We start from the raw sequence: 24,812 nt of genomic DNA, 5'->3' as shown, positions 1-24,812 counted from the left end.
AACACATCTCTCACCATCTCTGACTAATTTACTCATTTTTATTTTTATTTTTATGATGTTGCATTTGTCCAGTTATCAAATATTATCTGATGGACAATTCAGTACCTGCTCATATGATGTTGTTATTGTGTTACAATATTTATCCTTTAGCACTTGCTTGAATTTTGTGATGAAGTGCAGATCAAGTATTAAAAATAAAGTTGTCTCATATGTGGCTTTTATAACAGAAAATACTGTTATTTGGTTTCAACATGCACCATTTTTATGTTTGTCGTGTATTGCTCTCCGGCAATAATGTTTGTAAAAAAACTTTAACCACAATAAAATTATAATTATGTAAATATGTATTGTGAGCAGTTGAAGAAACACACTTTGTATCAAATTAGTTTGTAAACTCATTTAAAAGGGAAATGCTAATAGGGAATCTACTTGCAGTGTACCACTCCCGTACTAGTGACAACAGAAAATTAACATAATAATGAAACGTAACCAGACCAAAGGGGCGTTTTTTTTGGTGCAACTTCTTTCACAGACACAGACTCCTACAAAATTTACCCCGGACAAGTTGAAATTTAAATGGTAAACTGTATAATATTAACTTCTACCTTTAAGATGGTAAATTTAAAATATGTAATAATTGGCTGATCATTTTTGAATCGTATCTACACATCAAACAGACAAATAACAGCTGCACGCACAGTGTGAAAGAGACTCTTGTTTCGAAAATTACAGTACAGGCGGAAGTGACCGATAGTATGGAATGTTTCCGGGTCGCATTCAAAATAAAGGCCAAGTTGTAAAGTATCTTAAAATGAAGCATTTTAATGAATGGAAGTTTTACAATATATCAAAGTTGGCCTAATACACTTTTATATCCAACTGAAATATATGTATATTTTGCACAAGCATAGTTTTTCTCAGTACATCTGTCTTGGCATTAGCCTACGTGTGAATATTCTGCTTTTATTCTGAAGGAGTTCCGGCGGGGTGCGAGCCTGGTGGTTGTTGCTGCAGATTGAACCGACACAGGCCAGTCAAGATGGCAGAGTACCTGGCGTCCATTTTTGGGACAGAGAAAGATAAGTAAGTAGATAACCTGTTAACGCTCCCGTTCTTCTGTTTACCCCCCACCAGAGTCCACTTTTCCCGGTGACGGTTCATACATTTATCTGTGGTGTTTACAGTAACAGCCGGTAACGGCACACTGGTTTAGGAGCTAATGCTAACATGCTAACGTCCGTAAAAAATACCGCGCCGCAGCTGTGAGGCTCCTGCAACGTCCTGCTGCTGAGCAGTTATCACGAGTTACTTTCAATGAATTAAACTTGAATCGCACAACGTGTTAAAACGACTCAGAGTAATACAGCAACTATAATGTACATATTAGTTTAGGATTAACCAAAGCTCACTGCTCCTTGAAGCCCATGCGAGTCTTTGTTCTGGTGGAAATTCACGGGTAAACAGCAGCAGAGCAACCTCGTCGGTGCGAGCTGAAGATCGATCCCTGTGATCGTTTCAGTAAGTGAAAGGTGATCATTGAGACTAGACACAGTGATTAGAGGTATCTTCTCACAACCTAGCACCACGCAACGTGGTTATCTTCGCACTTAAAGTCATTTATTATATCCCAATGTCCGGTCCTACCACCACACGTGTCTTGTCTTAAAATATTTTAAAAATGAATTATCTCGCAGAAGGTGCATCTCAGAAAATTAGAATATCATGGAGATGTTTATCTATGTCAGTCATTCAATTCAAAAAGTGAAACCAATACATTATATAGATCCATTACACATAGAATGAAACATTTCATGTCTCTATTTATTTAATTTCCTTTTAATTGTCATTATGGCTTACATTTAATGAAACCTAAAATTCAGTATGTCGAAAAATTGGAATATGGCAAAAGCCCCCCCAAAAAATAGCATTTTTAATATGGAAATTTTGGCCTTATGTAAAGTATGTCCATCTACATGCACTCAGTGCTATTTGACCTGAATTAGTGGAATTTGACTTTTCCACGATATTCTAATTTATTGAGATGCACCTGTATACTTTCTTTAGGTTAATCATCTAAAGCCAATCTCATCTGTATTTCAGTCAGATAAAATATGAACAACTGTACGTTTGACAAACATCTGGTACTAGGTATTTGTCAATACTTGGTATGATGCACTCATTTGTGTTTCATTAGTTGAAAGTTTAAATCATGGGTAATTTTCACAGATTTAGCTGTTATAATTTAACCTTTTCTTCCGAATGTTAATCAGAAGTGTTAATAATTTGTCTGAATTGAAGCATTTGTTTCGTTTGATGTCATGAAGCAATTGTTGTATAATGTCCAGCCCTGGTGGGAAGTTACTAGGTGTATTCATCAAAACAGGAAAGACGGTCAGAGATTAGGGCGTAACAAGGCCTCAGACTTGTTTTGGGTCCAACGTTTGCTTTGCAGTTTGTTTGAATTGTAGATCATAGTTTTTGATAAATGTCTCTCTGTCTGGCCTGATATGTAAGTTTTCATGTCCTCTACGATGTTCATCTCATCTTCATTTTCTCTTTTCACAGGGTCAACTGCTCTTTTTATTTTAAAATCGGTGCCTGTCGACATGGAGACCGCTGCTCCAGATTACACAATAAGCCAACATTCAGCCAGGTAACATTATACTCTTTGTTTCAAATCCAAATATTTCATTTCTAATCGTAACAGTAGACACGTTATCTATTCCCCAACATATAAAGGAAAAAGTAGCACCTAGGAAAGGCCTGACCTTTTTCAGGATTTTAATTTTAATTGCTTGTGCATCTAATTAATCCGTGTTGTTGTTTTTTTTGTTTTTTTTTAGAAAGCTTTGTCTCTAAACAGGAGTGACATTATACCCTAATAAATTCAATGGGGTAGGAGGTTGCTCCTTGTCAGAACTTAGTTACCAATAGTTAAAGAATTGTTACAGTAAGATTTTAATAAGTTGTTGGGGGGCACAAGTTTTTATGTGGAGCCCTCAAACCTAATCATCCAAAAAATGTTCATTTCTGTGTTTCAGACGATTGCCCTCCTGAACATTTACAGGAACCCTCAGAACAGCGCCCAGTCTGCTGATGGCCTCACCTGTAAGTGTCTGAACCCCTGACATTGATCTGTGACTGTCAGAAATATAATTCACCATCTACCAGCTTTAAGTAGGCAGGGGAGTTGTAAACAGCACAGATAATAAATGTTCAAAGTTGGACTCACCAAATTCTCTGAGCTGAGATGTAACAATCGGCCTGATCTACTTCTTAAAATGGTCCCTCTTGTTCCTGATTAAGCTTCGTTCAGTTACAAAAAACGGTATTACAAAATATTCCACCCTGCAGAGCTCCACATTTTGCTGCTGGAAATAAAGACAGGTTTAACAGTGTCAGTGTAGTGGTATATTAGGAATTGAAAAGGTAAGAAAAAAAAAATTATAGAACAGCTGTGAAGAAACCATAAAAAGTAAATGGTTTGATATTAGTGAACTACTGTGTGTGGATGTTTGAGCTGCTCTGATGAAATATGCCACTGACGCTGTAAAAACTATCCGTGTATAGTCATTGTTCTCTCCTATAACCACCAGGTGCCATCAGTGACATGGAGATGCAGGAGCACTATGACGAGTTTTTTGAGGTAACTCATGTCATTCTGACTATTGTCAAACTATGACCACACCACTTTGTCACTGCTACATATTCTTTAACCGATTATGAGACAGTTCAATACACAGAAGATGCAAAGAAAACACATGATTCATTTTTGTAATTAGTTTGTTCTGCTGGCCTCTGGTCTTCTCTCAGTGTTAAGACTGGAAACAAACCAGTACCTTTTAAGGCTCATTAATTAAAACACTAAATACAGTTTGTGCAACATTTGAAAATCCAAACATAAAAACAATTAATTTTATGGGTGTTGAGTGCCAGATTATTTTTCTCCTTCAGCAGCATGCTATTGATCCGTAGCCAGACCTGTTACAGTCTTTTCTCAGCCAGAAGCTTAATCAGTCAATCATTTCCCAAGCTGTCAAACAATTCCCAGTTCCTACGCTGCAAATCTTATTGTTGCTTTTGGTTTTCTCTGCCATCCTATCAGGAGGTCTTCACAGAGATGGAAGAAAAATACGGAGAAGTGGAGGAAATGAACGTATGTGACAACCTCGGAGACCACCTAGTAGGAAACGTGTACGTGAAGGTGAGAATCAGAAGTTACCATGACAATCGCACCACGCTTTGGACTCTGCTGCTCTTCAACTCTTCTTCAACTGCTCTGTTTGTCTCTTGATGGTCGTTGTAGTTCCGTTACGAAGAGGACGCTGAGAAGGCCGTGATCGACCTTAATAATCGGTGGTTTAACGGACAGCCCATCCATGCTGAACTCTCTCCTGTGACAGACTTCAGAGAAGCCTGCTGTCGCCAGTATGAAATGGGGTGAGCGCCGTCTGACAACAACACCAAACACATGAATGAAATGAAATATTTTTGCACCACAGATGTCATGTAGTCCTATTTTATTTTAAATTTCCCCTCACTTCACAGGGAATGCACTCGTGGAGGTTTCTGTAACTTCATGCATCTGAAGCCCATCTCACGTGAACTGAGGAGGGAGCTCTACGGACGCCGGAGGAAGAGGTACGAAATCATTCTCTACCTTGAAGTACCCGTTTTGTTTTGTTCAGTTGGTGAATAGCACTCATCATCGCTCCCTCTGCACTTCCACAGCCGTCATAGGTCTCGATCTCGATCGAGAGAGAGGCGGTCTCGCTCTAGAGACAGAGGAGACAGAGGGGACAGAGGTGACAGAGGTCGAGGAGGAGGCGGCGGCCGTGACCACGAGAGACGCCGCTCCAGAGACAGAGAGCGTTCAGGACGATTCTGAAACACAAGCCATGACTACTTGTCCTTCCTTCCCTGTATCCACCCCAGATCTTTTTTTAAGTTTGTACCCTGCCACACATCTATTCTAGGACTAACTGAAAGGTACCTGCTTTTGAAGCTGTGACAGCATTGATGTACTTGTTTTTTTTTTTCTTGATTTCTGAAAATAACTTTCACCTCATTAAAATTGAAACTTTTTACTTAATGTGACTGACTCGAGTCTTAATTGTGATAACACAAGAGAAAATCAAGGAACGACAGCAGTGCTTTGTGATACTTGACCGACCTGCTCCTCACCTGCCACTTATTAAACCCCACATGCAGATTGTTCTTCAACGCGTCGTGATCCCACTTGTAACACTCTATATCTAAATATCAAATACAGAAAACCAGATTGTTCCAGGACTTAAACCTCATCACTACTTAAAACATTTATTTTCATTGAAGCAGTAATTATTTACAACAGATGGCATTATCCACGTGGATCAAACTTAAAATTCTTAAAAGAAACAAAAGACGGGGCGCCATTGAGCTCAGTGGGTAGAGCAGGCGCCTCGTGCAGAGGCAATCAGCAAACTTGGCGTGCTCAACTCAAGATATGAACAGGTGAATCGGGTGCCAGTCCAAAAAAATTCAAAGTCAAAAAAAGGGTTGTGACAGCACTCACTTCAAGTTGAACACTTTTTAATTCATAAAAACTGCTCGGCAGCGAGAAACGGACGCGTTTCGGCAATCAGCTGTCCTCAGCGTTACCAGGTCAGTGGGTGTGTCCACTATTTAACTCAAAGCCAGCTGATTCCAATTTCCATTCACATACATACACAAAACATTTATAAGCTACTTACTGTAATTAAAACAGTCAAATGTCAGAAAATATTATAGAAAATATTACACAGAACAATGAGGAACATTATCATGTAAATAACATTAACGAAATTACAATCAAGCACTACATTCATGAAAATCGACAAGTTGTAAATGTGACAACAACACTTGTCCCTACTGTTTGATCCCAATGGACCTATATCCTCGACAGTAAAATAAAGAACACACATGGGTCTATATGATAACCCCGTAGATAAAGGTCAGTGACAAACAAATGTGGTACGACCACTGCCCGAGAAGAGGAATGAACATACACGCAATTCACTCCAGGCAGTGAGGAGGACCACATCTAAATCACTAACCACCCTCACAGAAAACATGAAAATAACAGTTCCTCATTCAACCCCCTCGGATGCTCCGTCTGTAAACGGTGGATCCAATAAGCCTCCCTTTGGAGGAGTCTCTTCTCCCTGTCACCTCCCCTAAGAGGAAGATCGTGCAGAGGCCACAGTGCTCTCTGCAGCCGGCCCTGGTTCGAATCTGTTGAAGAAAAATCACAAGTCCAGATCCCAAAGTTTGCTGTGGTGAGTAGTAATCCAGAAAACGGTGAGCCTACTGACACAGTGGGTCTGTGACAATAGATGACCCAGAATGAAGGGCAAGGGAACAGATATGTAGTTCTAGAAAGAGGGGGGGTCACATGGGAAACAAAGGTATTTGCATCTCAAGGTTCTGATGGCCAGACAGGATTGAATTATTATATTATTATTATTAAGAAAAGCAGACGAGAAGGTGTGTTGGGGAAGGTAGCACTGCAATACAAGTGAAAGACTTTGTCTAAGGGACACAAGATCAGTAGGGTAAACCAGTGGTGTGCAGAGTCAGACACACTCATAGGTGTAGGGTTTTGCTCTCTTCACTACACCGAATGAATATTTTCTTCCACAAATCCCACATCAGCTGGCCCTTTCCTGCATGTCATTCCCCCTCACTCTGCCTCCCCATTTCCTGTCTCTCTCAACTAACCTGTCAATTAAAGGCAAACCCCCCCCAAAATATACAGGTAATACTCAGAAAATTAGAATATCGTGAAAAAGGTCATTCACTTCCCCATGATTGCGAACTGTACTGAACCAGACAGAGAGCTTTTAAAGGCTCAGGAACCCTTTGCAGGTGTTTTGGATTAATTGGCTGACGAGGCTGTGACAATTTGAGCTACAACATTGAACTTTTTCACGATATTCTAATTTTTTGAGAGGGGTTTTCATAAGCTGTAAGCCATAATAATCAAAATTCTAACAAATAAAAGCTTGAAATATCTTGCAATGCCTGTTATGAGTCTAAATAATATATTCATTTCACCTTTTAAGTTGAATTACTTAAATGAATGAACTTTTTCACGATATTCTAATTTTCTTTCTACTTATAAAAATAGATAAACAAACAGAAGACTAGTAGTCAATATAATGAATCTTAAAAAAAAAAGTATTTAAGAAAAACAGGATGAATTTGCAAAGTGTGAAAATTTGAAATTGCACATATTTTTTATCAAGAAATTTCAGGTTGTTCATAATATGTTTTGTAAACGCATAGTTCATTAACTGTAAACATCTTAATAATGTACTGATCAAAGGTTATCATGCTGTTATTTTTCTGGTCCGGGAACACAGTGGTTTATCCGTATATTTCTATGGGTTTAGTATCCTAAAGGTAGATCTGGATCAGTGCATTGGCCATGTGGAGAGTCGGTGACGCTGAGCACCGAGAGGGGGCGCAACGGGGAGCACGATGAGGGTAAACACGTCAGGTGGGTTTATCCGGGATGTGGGCGGGGCCTGGCTCCATCTGCTGCTGGAGGCTCCACGTGACGGAGCTGTGGTCTTCACTGACGGGCAGGTGAGTGCACGACTTTCTAATTGATCCTGAGGAGATAAAAGTATGAAATATCTTTGATTCATCATATCATATTTCTGAAGACGACACAATTTACAGCCGCCTACAGCCTGTTGTATTTAAAGTAGTTGACCTTCAAATATCCGTCATTTAATCAGTGTTATTTTGTTGCCTCTGACAAAATAGCGATTATTTAAATTCTCACATTTTCACTTTAAAACCGCAACATTACAAACTAATCAGTTTGTGCCCTTTTCTCCTTACTTGTTTAGTCTGAAAATGAAATGAAAATTGATTTTTAGAACTAAACATTTGATTGGGTTGGGTTGATTAGGCCAATCCAAATGGTGATTAAAAATTTACCAGGAATTTAGAAAAACGTTTTTCAGCAACTGCCCAGTCTGTCTGTTATTAAACTGGAAATGTTTGAGCTGATATGAAATACTATTTCCTCAGTTAGTCTGTCACTTTCTCAGTTAATTGCTTGGACCATAAAATGCCAGGAAAAAGAGGTCTATATTATAGTAGTGTAGTATTATAGTAAATATTTAAGCATTTACATTTGAGAAGCTGCAACCAGTGAGTTTTTGGCAGTTTGCTTCATCAAATTGTCAAAAATATCTGCAGGTTAATCTTCTAATGATTAGTTATTCTGTTAATCTTTTCTGGACCTTTTTCTGTGTGAGTAATAAAAATAAGACGAGCGTTCACTGGTCCGATTTTAGCCAAAATCCTCATTAACATCTGCACATTTTGACTGAGTGTTGTTTTTTTTCCCTGATGTGCTTATATTGATATATTTGCCTTTGATTTGAAACGCTCTCAATAATTCTTAATGTAACAATCTGAAAGCTCTTCCACCTATTTGCTATTGGCATCTGTTAAAGGACACACCTCATATGATGCAATGTCTGTAATATCTGTCATTTCATAACTCTTCAGACATTAATAATTAGCAAATGTAATGATCAACTAGAGGCTGAACATGACCAAAACTATCATAAGATTCAACCCATAATGATAAAATAATAAGATAAAAATAGAAATGTAAAGTTTAGTCAGATACAGGTGTAGGTGTCAGAAACCTTTATCTATTAACTTTATCTTGCCTATTCTTGACTATGGGGACGTGCTTTATTTGAATGTGTCATCTAAATGTCTCCAGTCTTTGGACACTGTTTTTCATACGGCACTGAGATTTGTCACAGGGTGTAGTCGCCTTACTCACCATTGTGAGTTGTACTTGAAACCGAACTTGCCTTCTCTGAATGCATGCAGATATGCTCATTTGCTGACCTTAATTTATAAGGCTCTCTTAGGCGTATACCTGTGTTTTATTGCAGAAAACAAACGGTTGTTATGCTTTGCGTTCCTGTACAACCCTTGTTTTATCTGCTCCCCGGGTAAGGACCGAATTTGGGAAAAGAGCATTCAGCTTTGCCGCCCCTTTGGCATGGAGCACTTTACAGACCGAGCTGAAACTCTCTAAATTAATTCCACTTGGAGCCTTCCACTCTATCTTGAAACACAGGCAGAGGAAACTCACTGAACAGTGCCTGTGTTTCAAATCTTAAATTATTTGTTTGTTGTGCTTCTGTTGCATCTCTAAAATCTCTCAAATTTGTATGTTTTATTCTATCTGTTACTCTTTGTAATTCTGTGTTGACATGTAGCCTACTGCTGCTATGACTCATGCTGCTGACCTTTTTCTCAATGGGCTTTTATCTGGTTAAATAAAGGTTAAATAAAAATAAAATGTTTATGTATATGTGCATGTCCGACTGTAACATCTGTCCAATCTCCTTACAGGTGAGCCATGCCTTCTGTTTCTGAAAGCAAATGTCTGCGGGATGTTCCCACTCTTTGCCCACATGCAGTTGACTCAGGCGCCACTTGGGGTCAGAAGTCTTCCAGTGTGAACGGCGACGCCACAGCAGCCGTCACCAGAGGAGACAGGCTACGTGTAAATGGACAACAGGGCTGTGTCAAGGAGCTGGCTGAATCTCGCCATGAGAAAGGAGGAACTGGTGAGTTTGAGACAGAAAGCAGAGGAGTGGCCGCCGATCAGAGGAAGTGGATCCGCCCTGATCTGCCCAGCAAGTGCACTTGGAGACTGGAGGCGCCGATTTCAGAGTCACCTCATCATCACCCAGAACGGTAAAGTAAAATAATGCTTTGAAAATAACAACTGTTTGTGTCCATTACAGTAAGACACTGTTGTTGTGTTCTTCCTCAGTGCCTGTTGCCGATGCTTCAGTGTGTTTGTTTGTTTGTTTGTTTGACCACCAAACTATCACTAAGTTTAGGTGACATTAATTTTAATTTTTCTCCTCTGTCCATCGAAGCCCCCAGCTCCCCAGCATCTTACCCAACATCCTGGAGAAGATTGGCCAGACACCGCTGGTGCATTTGAACAAAATCCCGAAGGAGTTTGGTCTCAAGTGCGACATTTGTGAGTGAAAAGTTTAATATTCAGATTCATTTATTAAGCACAACAAGTCGGCAGAATTTGCTTTTGGCACAGTATAATATTACAGCACATAGTTCTGTTTTGGCAAGAGACAGACAGTACATTCAACATAGACAAAGGTAGTTTTAGAGGTGAGTTACAGAATTCAGTGACCTGATCCCAGTGGGAAGAATTCAGTGACCTGATCCCCAGTGGGTTGTTTTTGTCGTTAATGGACCTATTAGCGCCTGCCAGAGGGAAACACTTGGAACAGGTGGTTAGCTGGGTGTGATGGATCAGAAATGATCTGATCCATAATAATAATAAGCTGGTAAGGAGACACAGTGGTTCAGTGGTTAGCACTGTTCAAGAAGGTTCTGGGTTTGATTCCTGAGGTAGGTGGTAGTAATGGCAGCCTAATGGCTGTAGTAGGTGTATATATAGGTAGTAGTAGCAGCTGTAGGGAGTAGTAGAAGTAGAAGTGGACTAGTAGCAGTAGTAGTAAATAGTATTAGGGCAGCAAAGGTAGTAGTGTCACCTGCAAGAAAAGACGCCTGTGGGTTCGATCCCAGGCTGGTATCAGTGGTCTTTAGCAGAAGCAGCTGTAGGGAGAAGTAGTAGTAGTTGTAGATATAGTGTACATCTTGACTCAAAACTTTAGTGATCAATCTCTTCCAAACATATCACTGTGAAAATTAAACCACAATTAACCTTTATAATAGGAATAAAGAGAGGAATGTGTCTGAAAACAAAATTATTACAACTTTATGGGCAACAGTGTAGTCTGCCAGTGGTCAAAATAGTAGTAGATTAGTGGCAGTGATAGTAGTAATAGTAGTAGTAGTAGTAGCAGTAGCAGTAGTTTTAGCAGATAGTAGGAATACTTGTATTAGTAGCAGTATGCTATTGGCAATAGAGTATATAGGATAGTTATTTTTAGCCAATAAGAGCAACTAAAAAAATTGTCCTAAGAAAACGATTTCACATCTGCGCTTTTTCACCAAATTAATATATGATGCATTTTTAGTGAAAGTTAACCCTGTAGAGTCTCACATGCTGCCTCGGCTGCAGCTGTCCAGAGCGACTGCAAGAAAGATAAATACGATGATGAGAAGGAACAGGGCGTGAGAGTAATATTTACTTTTCCTCCATCAGTAATTAGAGACACCTCAGGCCTGTAACAACAGAGTTGTTGTTCTCCTGCCTGAAGCAGGAAGTAAACTGAGAGGTTGTGTTGGCTGCATGTGAATGTAATTCATATCACCTGCTGTGTTTGGGTACTGAACGTCCTCCTTCAGGGACTGAGCCGAGCAGACAAACACTTGAGACATGCATACACATAGAACAGCTCTCAGTGCTCGTATCAAGGACTGTTAATAAAACGTTTTCCCTGTTGCATACCCATTAAAAGAAGGGAACATTAAGGTATCATGTAGCCTGTGGGCTTTGTCATGTAGCCCACTCTGTGACTCCTGGGGGGTTTGTCTGAGTGTGGAGACGCCGGAGTGCTGAAAATGAACGAGGTGACACAGCTGCAATTAAAATTAAACTTAAAAAAAAATAAAAAAATTGCCACTTCTCAGCTGCACCATCTGGATCTGGCAGCTCAGTGCAGTCGTTGGGTTCAGCGAGGATGAAATCTGTCAGAGGCATCATTTTAAAGCCTCCTAATGATAAAATCCACCAAGCCAAGTTGCAGTTTTTTTCCCCTGTGGTTTAGTGAGACAAAAGATCTTACACCTAATATTCGTACGGCTTTCACATGATGGGGATTATTACTCTCCAGTTCACTCCAGAGTTATTTGTAGCCCTTCCAAATTTTAGCAGGAGCGTCAACTTCTGAAAAAACAGAGGGCGTGTTTAACGGGAAGCTCTGGTCTTTTGGATGACCCCTTGGATTTACCCAAATATAATGTCCAAAATTAGTTCACTGCTGTCATTCTTAATCTGCTTCGGCTCTCACTGGTGCGCTACAAATGCAAAGTGCAGTCAGGTATAAGCAGGATGTTTCAGAGGCCACTGACTGTACACTATTAGTGATACGTAGATACGTAGTTCTGTTATTTTATAACGTGACTGATAAATTAACGGAGACTAGGCTATAGGATTATATCATTTTAAGAAAGACTATATCTGTCCGTACTAATCTGAAGAGTATGTGCATTTTGTGGCGTGACTTTGTGCAATGGGTTAGATTATGTTTAAAAATAATATATTTTCAGGGTATAGAGAAGAGGAAGTGGGAGGTGGTGAGCAGCATAAATGGTAATATGGGACAGTATGGTTCAATATTATATAGTTTTCTAAAGGAATTATAAGAAGGAAAGAGAATAGGAGTAGGATCGGATAAGCGTGTGCTTCATCCTCCTCCTTTTTGAACAATTCTTTTGTTTATCGCATTTTTATTTTGCTTTTTTTTATTATAATATTGTTTGAAATGTACTACATTCATTCATTTGAAACTAAAACTACTGATCTTACACATCAAAAACTGTTGAGTGTTTCCACAGAAAATCAATGTATAAATCATTTTAAAAACACACTCACTCACAGAATATTTATGTTTGTTCCCTATGTGTGTTTGTTTAGTGGCCAAATGTGAGTTCTTCAATGCAGGAGGCAGCGTGAAAGACAGGATGGCCCTGCGGATGGTGGAGGACGCCGAGAGAGCCGGGCTCCTCAAACCAGGAGACACGATCATCGAGCCCACCTCTGGAAACACAGGTACTTGTGGATACGATACGATACGATACGATACGATACGATACGATACGATACGATACGATACGATACGATACGATACGATAAACTTTATTGTCAGGGAAATTTGTCTTGGACACTGTAGCTGCGCCATAAATGCCTTGATGGCCACAATGACAAAAAACACAATCCACCTCAGCCATACCAACCCAGCAAACACAAGACATAACAGCATTGCACATATCCCACAACATAGCACATACATACACCTCATAAATTCACTATAGTAAGAGAACTATTACAATTATTGCACAAACCACTCAAGCAGTATTGTTAAGAAATTTGATGGAAGTTGGGATAAAAGAATTCTAAAAACGGTTGAGTTTACAGCGAGGGAAAGAACATGTCCAGCTGCATGAATCCTCGTCCTCCGCCCGTCTGCAGGTATCGGCCTCGCCCTCATAGCTGCGGTGAAAGGCTACCGCTGCATCATCACCATGCCTGAGAAGATGAGCATGGAAAAGGCAAGCAGCTTTTTAAATTATTTATTTTGGCAGCATTCAGCTTATTAAAATCCTATTCTACTGTGTGCTCCAGGTGGATTTGTTGCGAGCTCTCGGGGCAGAAATTGTGCGCACGCCGTCATCCGCAGCTTTCGATTCACCAGAATCTCACGTAGGTGTCGCTTGGCGTCTAAAGAACGAGATCCCCAACTCGCACATCCTCGACCAGTACAGAAACCCCAGCAACCCCCTGGCTCACTACGACACCACAGCTGAGGAGATACTGGAGCAGTGTGATGGTTTGTGTATCTGTTTGTGAGCCATTTACAACTCAACAGTGAATCTTTGGGTTTAGTTTTAAGACGGAAATCTTTCCAACCCTCAGGTAAATTGGACATGTTTGTGGCGGGAGCTGGCACAGGCGCCACGCTGACGGGTGTCGCTCGGAAGTTGAAGGAGAGGTGCCCGAACGTCAAGGCAGGACACGCTTTATTGTCATTAAGAACCTGTTTGACTGGAGTTTTATTCAACCACATCTGTGTGTGGAATGTGTTTGATCTTGTGATGAGATTAGTTGTGGTTTAGGGCTATTTGACACTTTGATTTTAATTAAATTTACTTTGTGCAATAAGTATTTTATGCTGTCAACCCAGAGGAAGTGTGCACATATACAGTGCCGTGAAAAAGTATATGCCCCTCTCCTGATTTCTTAGTTTTTTGCATATTTGTCACGCTTAAATGTTAAAGATCATCAGACTAATTTGTAAATATAATAAAGTAAATATAAAATGCAGTTTTTGAATGACGATTTCATTTATTAAGGGAAAAAAGCTATCCAAACTATCCAAAGCTGACATCAATTTCACTATCCACACCCAGGCTTGAGCACTGCCAGACCTGTTGAATCAAGAAATCTCTATATGCAATATGCAAAAAAGTAAGAAATCAGGAAGGGGGCAAATACTCTTTTCACAGCACTGTTTCCTCTCTTTCAAAAATGCTGTTTGTGTTTCCAGCTATAGCTCAGTGGTCTTGTTTTGTTTTCAGATAGTCGGTGTGGTCCCTGAAGGCTCCATCGTGGATGAGCCCAAGGAGAAGAGCGATAAACAGATGACGTATGAGGTGGAGGGCATTGGATATGAATTCATCCCTACGGTTTTGGACACATCTGTGGGTGAATTTGAGTATCTTTGTGTAACATTTATCTTGGATACAGAGAGATAATCATGTGTTTTTGGGGCCCAACTGCTCTCCTGCGCAGGTTGTTGATCTGTGGTATAAACCAACCGACACGGAGACCTTCACCATGTCACGCAAGCTGATCAGAGAGGAGGGTCTTCTGTGTGGTAGGTTCATAATGACCAGCTAAGTTTAACCAGTTAAGGATTTAAAAAAAATATTATACCACAGCACAATCATCCATCACTTTGCTTTTGATCTTGTGTCTGTGTTGCTGCAGGCGGCAGCTCGGGTTCGGCCGTGGCAGCAGCAGTGAAGATGGCGCAGCAGCTGGAGGAGGGGCAGCGCTGTGTGGTCATTCTGCCCGACTCCGTCCGCAACTACATGTAAGAGACACAAACAAACAGATGTGCAGTAAATATGAAAACCATATGACATACTGTACTATATTAAAGGGATAGTTCAACATTTTGGCAAATTGGCCCATTGCCATAATCGCTGTAGTCATAGCAGTAGGTTCGTTACCTTTAATTGTCAGTGTAAGCTGTTTTTAGAACGGCGGAGCAGAGCCGTGAGCTGCTCAGAGCTACGCTACAGAGGCTCATAGAATTTCTTTGTTTCCCTCATCAAACTCATCAAATACACAATCCAACAACTCCAAAACACTCTTGTGGACAAGTTGTGACCTGCACATTCACCACGCTATGAGATAATAACTGAACGTTATACGAGAGAGAGTTGTTTAGAGGTAAATTCATGCAAAACCGCTGATGCGCGTTGCCTTCAGGGACAGTTTTTCAGCAAGCAGACTCTGCATTTACCTCGAAAACAACTCTGTCTCATAACGTTCTGTTATTATCTCATAGCGTGGTGAATGTGCAGGTCACAACTTGTCCACGAGAACGTTTTGGAGTTGTTGGATTTTGTTTTGATGAGTTTGATGAGGGAAACCAAGAAATCCCATGAGCCTCCGTAGCGTAGCTCTGAGCAGCTCGCGGCTCTGCTCCACCGTTCTGAAAATAGCTTGCACCAATAATTAAAGGTAACGAACCTACTGCTAAGACTATAGGGATTATGGCAATGGGCCTATTTGCCAAAATGTTGAACTATCCCTTTAAGGCACTACATGCTAATTGCTAGTATACTAGACTGAATGAAGGATCTCAGTGCTTCATCATAGCAGAGGATGTTGCTCTTACCAGCCTTTATTATTCATTAGACAATAACAACAATAAGGTTATCTCATCTTATCTTTGTAACTATTACGGTACTCTCCCTTAATAGACAGAGAAAATAGAATAGAGGTTACAGGAAGTGAGGAGGAGGAGAGAGTTACAGGATGATGGTGCAGAAAACATCCTCTAAAAGTTGCACCAGAGAGGCAACAGCTTCCCACAGCATCTTAAACTCTTAGATAAACAGGACGCCCCCAAAACACAACCTTAAAAACTTGCTCCACCCAGTAACAAAGACATTAAACCAAAATCCAGTGTAGAAATACACAACAAGTAATCTTGTTGTGTAATGTGAGAAGTTGATGAGCAGCTAAACCCACAAACAAACAAAAAAACAAACATCAGATTTTACACCTCTGCTTTGTGTTGTCACCTGTTCAAACTCACTGTTGTTCGTTTTGCCTCGAGGTCAAAGTTCCTACGTGATGAATGGATGTCTGAGCATGGCTTCCTCCGTCTGGAAGCCCCGATGGACCTCAACCCCTGGTAATAATAAATCAATAAAAATCAATAACGTCTCACCTGTGGTGATATAAAGGTGCTGATGATGACGAGTGTTGAACAACACGTGTCTGACACCTCCCTTAAGGTGGTGGAGCCTGACTGTCCAGAGTCTAGAGCTGCCTGTCCCCTTCACTGTCCTACCGTCTGTGTCCTGCCAGAAAACTGTTGAGATCCTGAGGGAGCGAGCGTTCGACCAGGCCCCAGTCGTCGATGAGTCTGGGTAAATCTCCTCATAGATAGATAGATAGATAAATACTTTATTTATCCCATAGGAAATTCAGTTTCTCAGCTGTACAATCAATCATCAAAGAAACAATGTCTATGTTAATTATGGAAATAACACAAACACATTATAACTTTTACTGCAGAAAACATTTGAAACATTTAAGCCCTGCTATGGATGGACAGAAAGCAACTGACAATCAGTGATGAGGCGAAACCATTTACAGCTATGAATGGATGGAATGAAATACCTTAAAATTGATTCTACATGAAACAGGGAGTCAATGCATAGCAGCTAGTACAGGAGTAATACACTATCTCCTCTTTGTTTTCAATTAAAATGCAGCAGTTCATCAACTTGTGCAGAGCAGCTTAAAGCTCTGCAGGTGTTTTTACCTAGATTTTCATTAACATCTTTGCATTTATTTGTGAGTAGAATACACCGCACCACCCCAGGCCTGCATATTACTGATGTTGTAATGACCTTAATGCAGTCATATTATTATATTATATTACATTAGATTTATTGTCATTGCACATGTCATCGATACAAAACAACGAATTGCAGATTGCATCTAACCAGAGTGCAAAAAAGTGAACAACAGATATATAACTGCAGAAGTACAAGGTATGGAATAATATATCAATATAAAGTTCAGCGGGGAGACAGCTGTTAAAAAAAAAGGCTGTTCCTGAACCTGGTGGTTTTGGTCTGAAGGCTCCTGTAGCGCCTCCCAGAGGGCAAGAGGACAAACAGTCTGTGTGTGCTGGGTGGCAGGAGACCTTGCAGATGTTATTTTGCTCTCCTCAGACATTTACGCTTCCTATAGATGTCCTCAATAGCAGGAAGAGAAGCACTGGAGATGCACAAATATACGGCAGCACCCCCTTGTTGTAAATCATTAAAGTTGAAGCTGACATGTGTTTTAAGGTTTAAATTAAAGCTACGTGGCAAAAAGTAGTCAAGGTTAAGAAGGAGGAGCAAAATGATTTGTATGTAAGTCAGTACAATTTGTGTCCTGTAAAGTCACCTAGACACGACTGTGTGTGTGTGTGTGTGTGTGTGTGTTCCCAGTGTTATTATAGGGATGGTGACGCTGCAAAACCTTCTGTCCTCTCTGTCAGCTGGGAGGATCAAACCCTCAGACACTGTCAATAAAGTTCTCAGCAAGAATTTCAAACAGGTCCGTGAGTAGAAACACAGTAGAAACACATTAAAGCAGTACTAAAGAACTTTCAGTTTTGGTTGAGTTTGGCGGCGCCTGTGGACCAAAGCGGTAGTGTTTTGCCTGAAGGAAGACTCCATTTCCCATGAACACTAGCGTGAAGCCCTGTAAATATCCTGCATTAAAATTAACAGAAGACATCAAAACTAAGTTTCTGTTTCCAGTGGATCATTTCAAAGTGAAAACACAAACATAATCCATTGCTAAAGTGCCGTTGCCTGCTCCCTCCTTGTTGTGACTCGCAAAAGTGAAAGTGAAACTTAAGTGAGAGCAGGGTTCCTACCATGCTCCTCAAAGCTGCTTAGTGCCAGAGAAAGAGATACAGACCCCCTCAGACCATGACAGAGGTGTCATTCAACTTGTTGTAAGTCGATGTATCATCACAAAAGTTATGAAAATATTTTATGAAGGTTGAAAAGTTACTTAGTGTTGGTTTAAATGACACATGATATGCATGCATACAGCTAATTAATAAATCAATATTTGTGCTCTCAGGTGCGCCTGACGGACAGTTTGGGGAAGTTGTCACGCATCCTCCAAACAGACAGCTTTGCTCCGGTGGTGCTTGATGTTACCCAGTGTAAGATGTTTTATATTTATGATTTATTTATCTTCTTTTTGTCTTTTATTTTAGGGCAGACAGTGCATGGGTTTATGAGACTTTAAGACAGCTCCATTTATCTAATACCTAAAAATATCACATAAGTTATAAAGAAACAACTCCTCACATTTTGAGAAGCTGCAACTAAAAATGTTTGAATGCTTCAATAGTTCAATGTGATGTGTCATTACCTTTGCTCAGGAATAACATTTTAATGATGAAATAATAATATTTCTGGTATAAGATATTTTTTTCAGATGAAAAAAAACAAAACACTTTGCTGTTGTAGCTTCATTTACCTGCTGCTCAAGATCATTACATGTTTGTTTTAGCAGTGAAAATTGAGATTTTAGAATTTGATAGTTGTATATCTTCTCGCAAACATGCTTTATTTCTATAAAAAAGATGTTTGTATGCCCACCTCTTCATCGCCCTGGCTGTTTTGTCTATTTTCATATTGAAAGAGCCACAGTAGTCTTAAAATGCTGTCAGGTTGTGATAATTAGATTTTAAATTATCCTCTTACGTTTTTAGTTTTTCCTCTTTTATTCATGTCATTGTCAACTGCTGTCGTCTGTTTCTCCAGATGTGACCGATGGGTCGACCCGTCACAGGCTGACTGTGTTAAGTGTTGTGACAGTGATTGACCTCCTCAACTTCTTCATTACACATGAAAAACTTCCTGAAGACTGAGATGGGATTGATACTGGCTACCTACTGGGAGGCAGCACGTGATCAGCTGTGGTTTGGTCTGAATCGTTTATTTTCAGCGTCTGCGGAGGTGATTCATTGACTTCTGTTCCACAGCAGCATTAGATCCTCTGTAGTATCAATATATCATGTTGTTAAATCAAGTATGAGGTTGTGTTTTTATAGATTTATTTGTAATTTATTAAGGTTTACATCTGCAGTGAGAACATATGAACAGAGACAGGGATAGATCGATGGTTTTTCATAGCTTTTAAAGACATTTGTCCGGTGTTGTTTAATGTGAGTTTTATCGGTGAGATTTTTCTTTTTACATAATATTAAGCATTTAAGTTCTTTTTAAATTAAATGTGTTTCCATTCTGTCTTTAGGAAAACTCGACTGGAGAAAAAATGTTTTACATTGTTTAAATAAGTCCCACCCCCCTGATCTCTCTCCCATCTACTCACTCCTGATCGATGACTTCCCAATCAATGCAATGATTGATTCTGTCCCATGTCCCATGTTTGTATGCATGGGTTTTCATTTCCATCTTCATGCACTTTGATTATGATGAGATTTTTTTTCAAAATTGTTTTATCAGTGTACAGTTTTGTAGATTTAAGAATAAACTTTACTGCTGAAGGAACAAAGTTGCAGTTAATATCTACTGAAGTTTTGAATAAAATCATTGGAAAAGTCTATTGGTATTGTCATTGGAGTAAAATATTGTGCCTTACAGACTGAGGCTTGTCCTGGTTTTGTGTGCATCTGCTGGAAGTCTGTTGTTACTGGTTGCTGTGTTTATTTCCTGCAAAACCAGACCGGTATGGACAGGTGGTTGAGTGCCTCCCCCTAGTGGCAGAAAAAAACCTGCAAACCTGCAAACCTGCAAAAGAACCTGCATCACACTGCGATACAAAACTCTGACAGTTTTATCCAGATAGATTGTGATATAAATAATAATACCCTGAGGAAGCCTTTTGTGCCGAAAACGCATGGCACTTTATGTTTTTATCTTAATAGCCATTTTTGAATAAAGGCTTTTTACACATTTAAAGAAGAGTCCCTTGGATTTTCCTAATAATAATCTGGATTTCCACACCTGCTCAAAAGTTTTAGAGGTCCTATAGATTCTCTGAAGAATAAGAGATATAACCTGAACTGTGGCTCACTCCACACACACTGTCTGCAATGAAAATCAAATATTGCTTGGAGGCCCTGTTAAACAAACTCTCACAATTGAGATTGCTTTCACCCTTTTGTCCAGTTCATCCCAGACCAGATCTAAAGAGGTTTAAATTTTCCATCATTTGAAGCCTCACGTCCTGTTTTTTTCCTTCAAGCTCTGACTGGAGCCTGGAGACGGACTGGCTTCACAAAGTCTTTCAGAACCGCTCATCTCCTGCAGACTTTATGCTGTCTTATATTTAATTTGAAATGGATTAAACTGTCAAATGCATTAAAAATTAAAGATCAGATCTAAAATTCACAATTATGCAGTACTTTGTAGAAATCCCTTTGGCAGCAATTACAGCTTCAAGGATATTTAAGGCAAAGAAAACCCTTTCATTTTTTTTGGCATGCTGTATATTTAACTTTGAATAGATAAAACTGTCAAATGTATTAAAAATAAAACACAATCTCTCATTCACAATTTAAAATTACTTAATTTGTAGTAGTCCACTCTGGCAGCATTTACAGCTTCATAATTAAAGCCCACAGGGTGATGTGGAGATAAATGGGCAAATATGGAAATGTGTAGGCTACTCATTTGCATTTCAAATTAAATCAACAAGTAATGTGTGAAAACTGAAGGAGTTTGGTTAAAACCTATGAAGCCAGGAGGCAGCTTTTTTCACCATGAGGACAATGTCCTACATCCTGTAAATAATGGTCTACATATTAGTAGTAACTTTGTTCCAACCCTGTGATACGTACACTGGTGTATGAAGTAGCCTACTGACAGACAGTTTTGGGTCAGACATTTTCATTTGTGCTCTCTTCTCATCACTTATATTGTGACTTCACTTTGACTTTTGGACCTAATTGAAGGATTTTTTTTGTTGTTGTTGTTTTTTTACACACATCTGCTGAGGTTAAAAATTTGATGGATTTTTTTCAATAAAGGAGAAGGAGCTAATGTCAATTTAAGATGTTTTTATGGGATTGCACATCTTATTATACATCTGACAAGGAGCTCTTTAAGTAAATACTGGTTGATATAACATTAATATGTTAAAAAATGCTCTTTTAATGAAAAGAAATCCAGTTTACTTCAACTCAGGTCCTCACCTGGCCTGTCGCTAACATGTAATGTCTCAGTTGGCCACAGGGGGGCAGAACTCACTCACACTGTGAGAACAAAGGCAGCAGAGCCTAGTAACTACTGTGTGTGTGTGTCAGTCAGTCAGTGTACACACATGTGAAACACTTTATAGAGGCAAAACACCTCAGATATTCTCTCATGAAAGACGCACAGTCTAATGAATGTCATTTGATTTGGCTTGAAAACACGTACATGTAGAGAGTGGAAAAACCCTGACAAAAATATCTAAGGCTGCTCTGTCACATCACGTCAAGTTTTTCATTAAGGAGGTGACATCAGACTTATTCAGGTCCCTCTGGTATTTTTTTTGTTGATTCAGTATTAGTCTCCCAGTAATTAGCATAACAATCAGAAACCACTTGTGAGTCTGTAACTGCAATAAAAAACAACATGATATTTTTAAAAATGAAATACTGAATTTATGATTAAGGGACACTCCAGTACGAACAGCACCTTGTAGGCCGCTAACCAACCTCATGCAAAATTGACAGTGCTTGGATTTTTTTTTTTTTTTTAAAGTCATAACATACAAGTTCAGTAGAAAAAAGTCACTGCATTTGTTTTTGCATCATCTCATCATACAAATTGCAGACGTACAAATCCAATCACAGACAGTAAAATGTCAATTCATAGAAGCCAGATTCTCACAAAAATGTGTTTCTTTGTGTCAAATGGAAACGTTTCAAACAACATCTCTGAATATTGGCTTCATGTGGAAGTGACACTTACTGTGATGAACTTGAAACTCTAACCATCAACTTCAATTTTAAAAAGGGTCTGAGGGTGCAATGCACTAATTGCGCAACTAAACCTCAGACAAGACAAGACATGATTGTCTTCTGCCACTGACTGTCTTCTACACGTGGTCATTAGATCTCATCCCACTGTCACCACAAGATCATGATCTCAAGTACTTGAAGATACAAAAAGTTAGGTACTAGGTATTTTAGATTCTTATCCATCAAAGTGAAATCCAGGAAAAATCTGATTAACCCCAGATTCATTCAGAGGTCAAGAAGATCATGAAAATCTATCCGCTGCAACAAAAAGAACCAGGAGTCCTGCAACATGAGCCCTGAGCCTTTATGTCAGAGGAGTAGGGCTAAAAGGAGCGACCATGCAAGGTGCACACAGGAAAACTAGGAAATGGTGAAAACATCCGAGGAGCGCAAGTCAAGAATGAGTCAAGACAAATCCCAGTAAGATTTAGAAACCTGGACTGATGACACACACAAAAAATCTCCATCCTTCCATCCAGCCATTGATTATACATTATTGATTATTGATGAAGGTCATTGTTTAAATCATATCTGAATCAAATCTGAATTGGTGTGTTGAAAATCGGCCACATATTCAGCAATAAGCGCTGAATATGAGCGCTGAGCTGAGATTCAGCTCTGAGAGGTGAAATTAACTCACTCTCGATGATAAACAGCACACAGTTACTGTCTTTGTCTGCAGTGAATGAATGGATGAATGAATGGTGTGTTTTTCTTTGCTTTGTATCTCTCCAGTCCACAAAGCCCCGCTGAGTGTGATCACCTTCTACCTATCTAAATGAAGAGGTGCAGTAAATATAATCTATTTTTTCCCCTTCCCTCTCATTTGGTCTGTGACCAGGTCTGTTTAGTTTGGGAGAGGGAGGGGGGGGTCTGCTCCGATCTGGCTGCTTCTTGACGTAATGAGAAAATGAAACCATTTTCAGAATCAACAGCTCATTTGAAGCACCACAAATCGCTGCCAGTGTGTGACTGGTGATTGAAAACAGTGGGTGTCTTTGGAAATTATGTATGACGCACATCCAGTTCACTCTCAGCCTTTCAACGCTCCCCTTGCCTAATGAGAATAATTGCAGACTTGGAGGGTAATCATTTGCCTAAGGCTTCAGGTCTTGTATACTAATTGAGGAGGGTGAGGTATAAGTCGCGAAAAAAGACCCACCAGTGATTTCATTTCAAGCAGAGGGGGGGTCCCTGAGACCCTAAAATAATCTCCTGGGGCAGAACATGATTAAATATGATGATGACACCCTAAATGTTGGTCTGAATCTGAGGGACAGGCCTCTCTGAGGGTCACTACATGGATCCGAGGACTTTTCATAATTAAAAAAAAATCTTTTCTTTTATAAAATACAGAGTATGATTATAATAATTTATAATAACTATTGGTCAATACATGGAGAACTTATACAGCTTGTTCTTGTTTGTGCACACATGTATCTAAAATTTGTCCTGTACAGTATCTTGGTGTATTCTTAATAAGGAAATGATAAATCAGCTCTTGACCTTTTCACAGGCCTCTCCATCTTTGGAAAATACCACGATCAGTTTTCCCATAGCTTTAACATGTCAGCAGCACTTTTATCTCTGCATTTTCCATCCCAGTCTTTCTTACTCCCCACCCTGTCCTCCCTTCAACCCTTGCTTCAAATACACTGGAAAACCGCAGAGCCTGACCCTTATGCAGGCTGACCGCTTTGCAAGCACATGCAGCCACTATTCAAACAGTGGCTACATGCAACACCACACAACCCTGCCTTGAACCGCAGACTGTAGGGTTTGAACAGGCATACCACAGAATGTAAACATACATGCCCTGAGATTGTTCCCCATCATATTAAGTGGAAAAAGAGAATAAATAAATTAACAGATGTAAAAAAAAAACATAAATTATGCTCATACAGTAAGCTAATGAGGCTAATTTAAAGCAGAAGTAAGTGATATATTTGTGTTAATATAAGTCTTAAATAGTTATATCTTCCGACAGCAATCACTTACATAGAGTGTTTGGACCGAAACACGGGTCTGTCAGTCACTCTGCTCTGCTCTGAGCCCAGGAGAAAACATTTATCGTATCCTACAGTTTTTATCCAATGAGGAGAGAGAATGGCATGCAGGGCTGTGTGTGCAGCCAAGGGACGCCGTGAATGTGGTGACGTAGGGACGAGGACTGGTGCGTTCAAGGAAACTCGTAGACTCGTGTTTTTCCGTCCTGTGAAGTGGTACCAGTTCGATCTGGTACGAGTTCACGGGTCGGAAGTTACGAGTGGCCGTTATAGTGACTTTCACAGGTAAAACAGGTCGGAAAAACACGAGTGGGTCGCCTGGAACGCTACAAAGTCGTAAGTTGTGACTTGAAGCTGTAATTTACGATTTCAAAAGCCTACCTGGAACGCAGCATTAGCGAAACGACCGGATCGCTTACTTCTGCTTTAACCAATTTAAACACAAACGTTTCATAAACACGCATGCAATTAAGTGGAAAACCATGAAAAACAAAGAAATTAAGGATGCACTTAACTGAGGATGTGTACAGAATGTGCAAATGTTAAAAATGGCAAACTTTACAGTAGAAACTGGTGCAAAAAAAAACAAAACAAAACAAAACAAAAATACATGAATAAATACAGTGGTGTTAATGAATCACTACTGACATTATTAAAAGTTACGCATAGCGGGGAGCGTGGCCTGGGAATCGACCGTTGTTACGTCACAGTTCGCAAACTGTCTGCTCCATTCTAAAGAACCTCTGACGTGTTTGTACCTTTTGGAAGATAATAGATATTAATGCAA

The 24,812-nt window shown here is 39.7% G+C and overlaps 2 protein-coding genes across 2 annotated transcripts; both read left to right on the top strand.

Annotated features, from left to right (window-relative positions):
* The first annotated feature begins 1,007 nt into the window (after positions 1-1,007).
* On the top strand, positions 1,008-5,092 carry u2af1 (U2 small nuclear RNA auxiliary factor 1). The gene is made up of 8 exons (XM_085764270.1): positions 1,008-1,083; positions 2,566-2,653; positions 3,042-3,108; positions 3,597-3,646; positions 4,106-4,204; positions 4,307-4,440; positions 4,549-4,641; positions 4,732-5,092. The coding sequence occupies exons 1-8, from the start codon at positions 1,040-1,042 to the stop codon at positions 4,886-4,888; spliced, it is 732 nt and encodes a 243-aa protein (XP_085620396.1). The 5' UTR covers positions 1,008-1,039; the 3' UTR covers positions 4,889-5,092.
* A 4,329-nt stretch (positions 5,093-9,421) lies between these two features.
* Positions 9,422-19,653, top strand: cbsb (cystathionine beta-synthase b). The gene is made up of 14 exons (XM_085764311.1): positions 9,422-9,762; positions 9,951-10,057; positions 12,644-12,778; positions 13,199-13,278; positions 13,352-13,556; positions 13,643-13,734; positions 14,305-14,427; positions 14,519-14,603; positions 14,717-14,822; positions 16,080-16,157; positions 16,261-16,395; positions 17,473-17,581; positions 18,119-18,203; positions 18,811-19,653. The coding sequence occupies exons 1-14, from the start codon at positions 9,422-9,424 to the stop codon at positions 18,915-18,917; spliced, it is 1,788 nt and encodes a 595-aa protein (XP_085620437.1). The 3' UTR covers positions 18,918-19,653.
* The last annotated feature ends 5,159 nt before the right edge of the window (positions 19,654-24,812 follow it).

Source organism: Trachurus japonicus, chromosome 21, assembly GCF_045865225.1.
Source record: "Trachurus japonicus isolate A0001 chromosome 21, Traja_1.0".
Lineage (NCBI taxonomy): Eukaryota > Metazoa > Chordata > Actinopteri > Carangiformes > Carangidae > Trachurus > Trachurus japonicus.
This window is presented reverse-complemented; position numbering and strand designations above follow the sequence as displayed.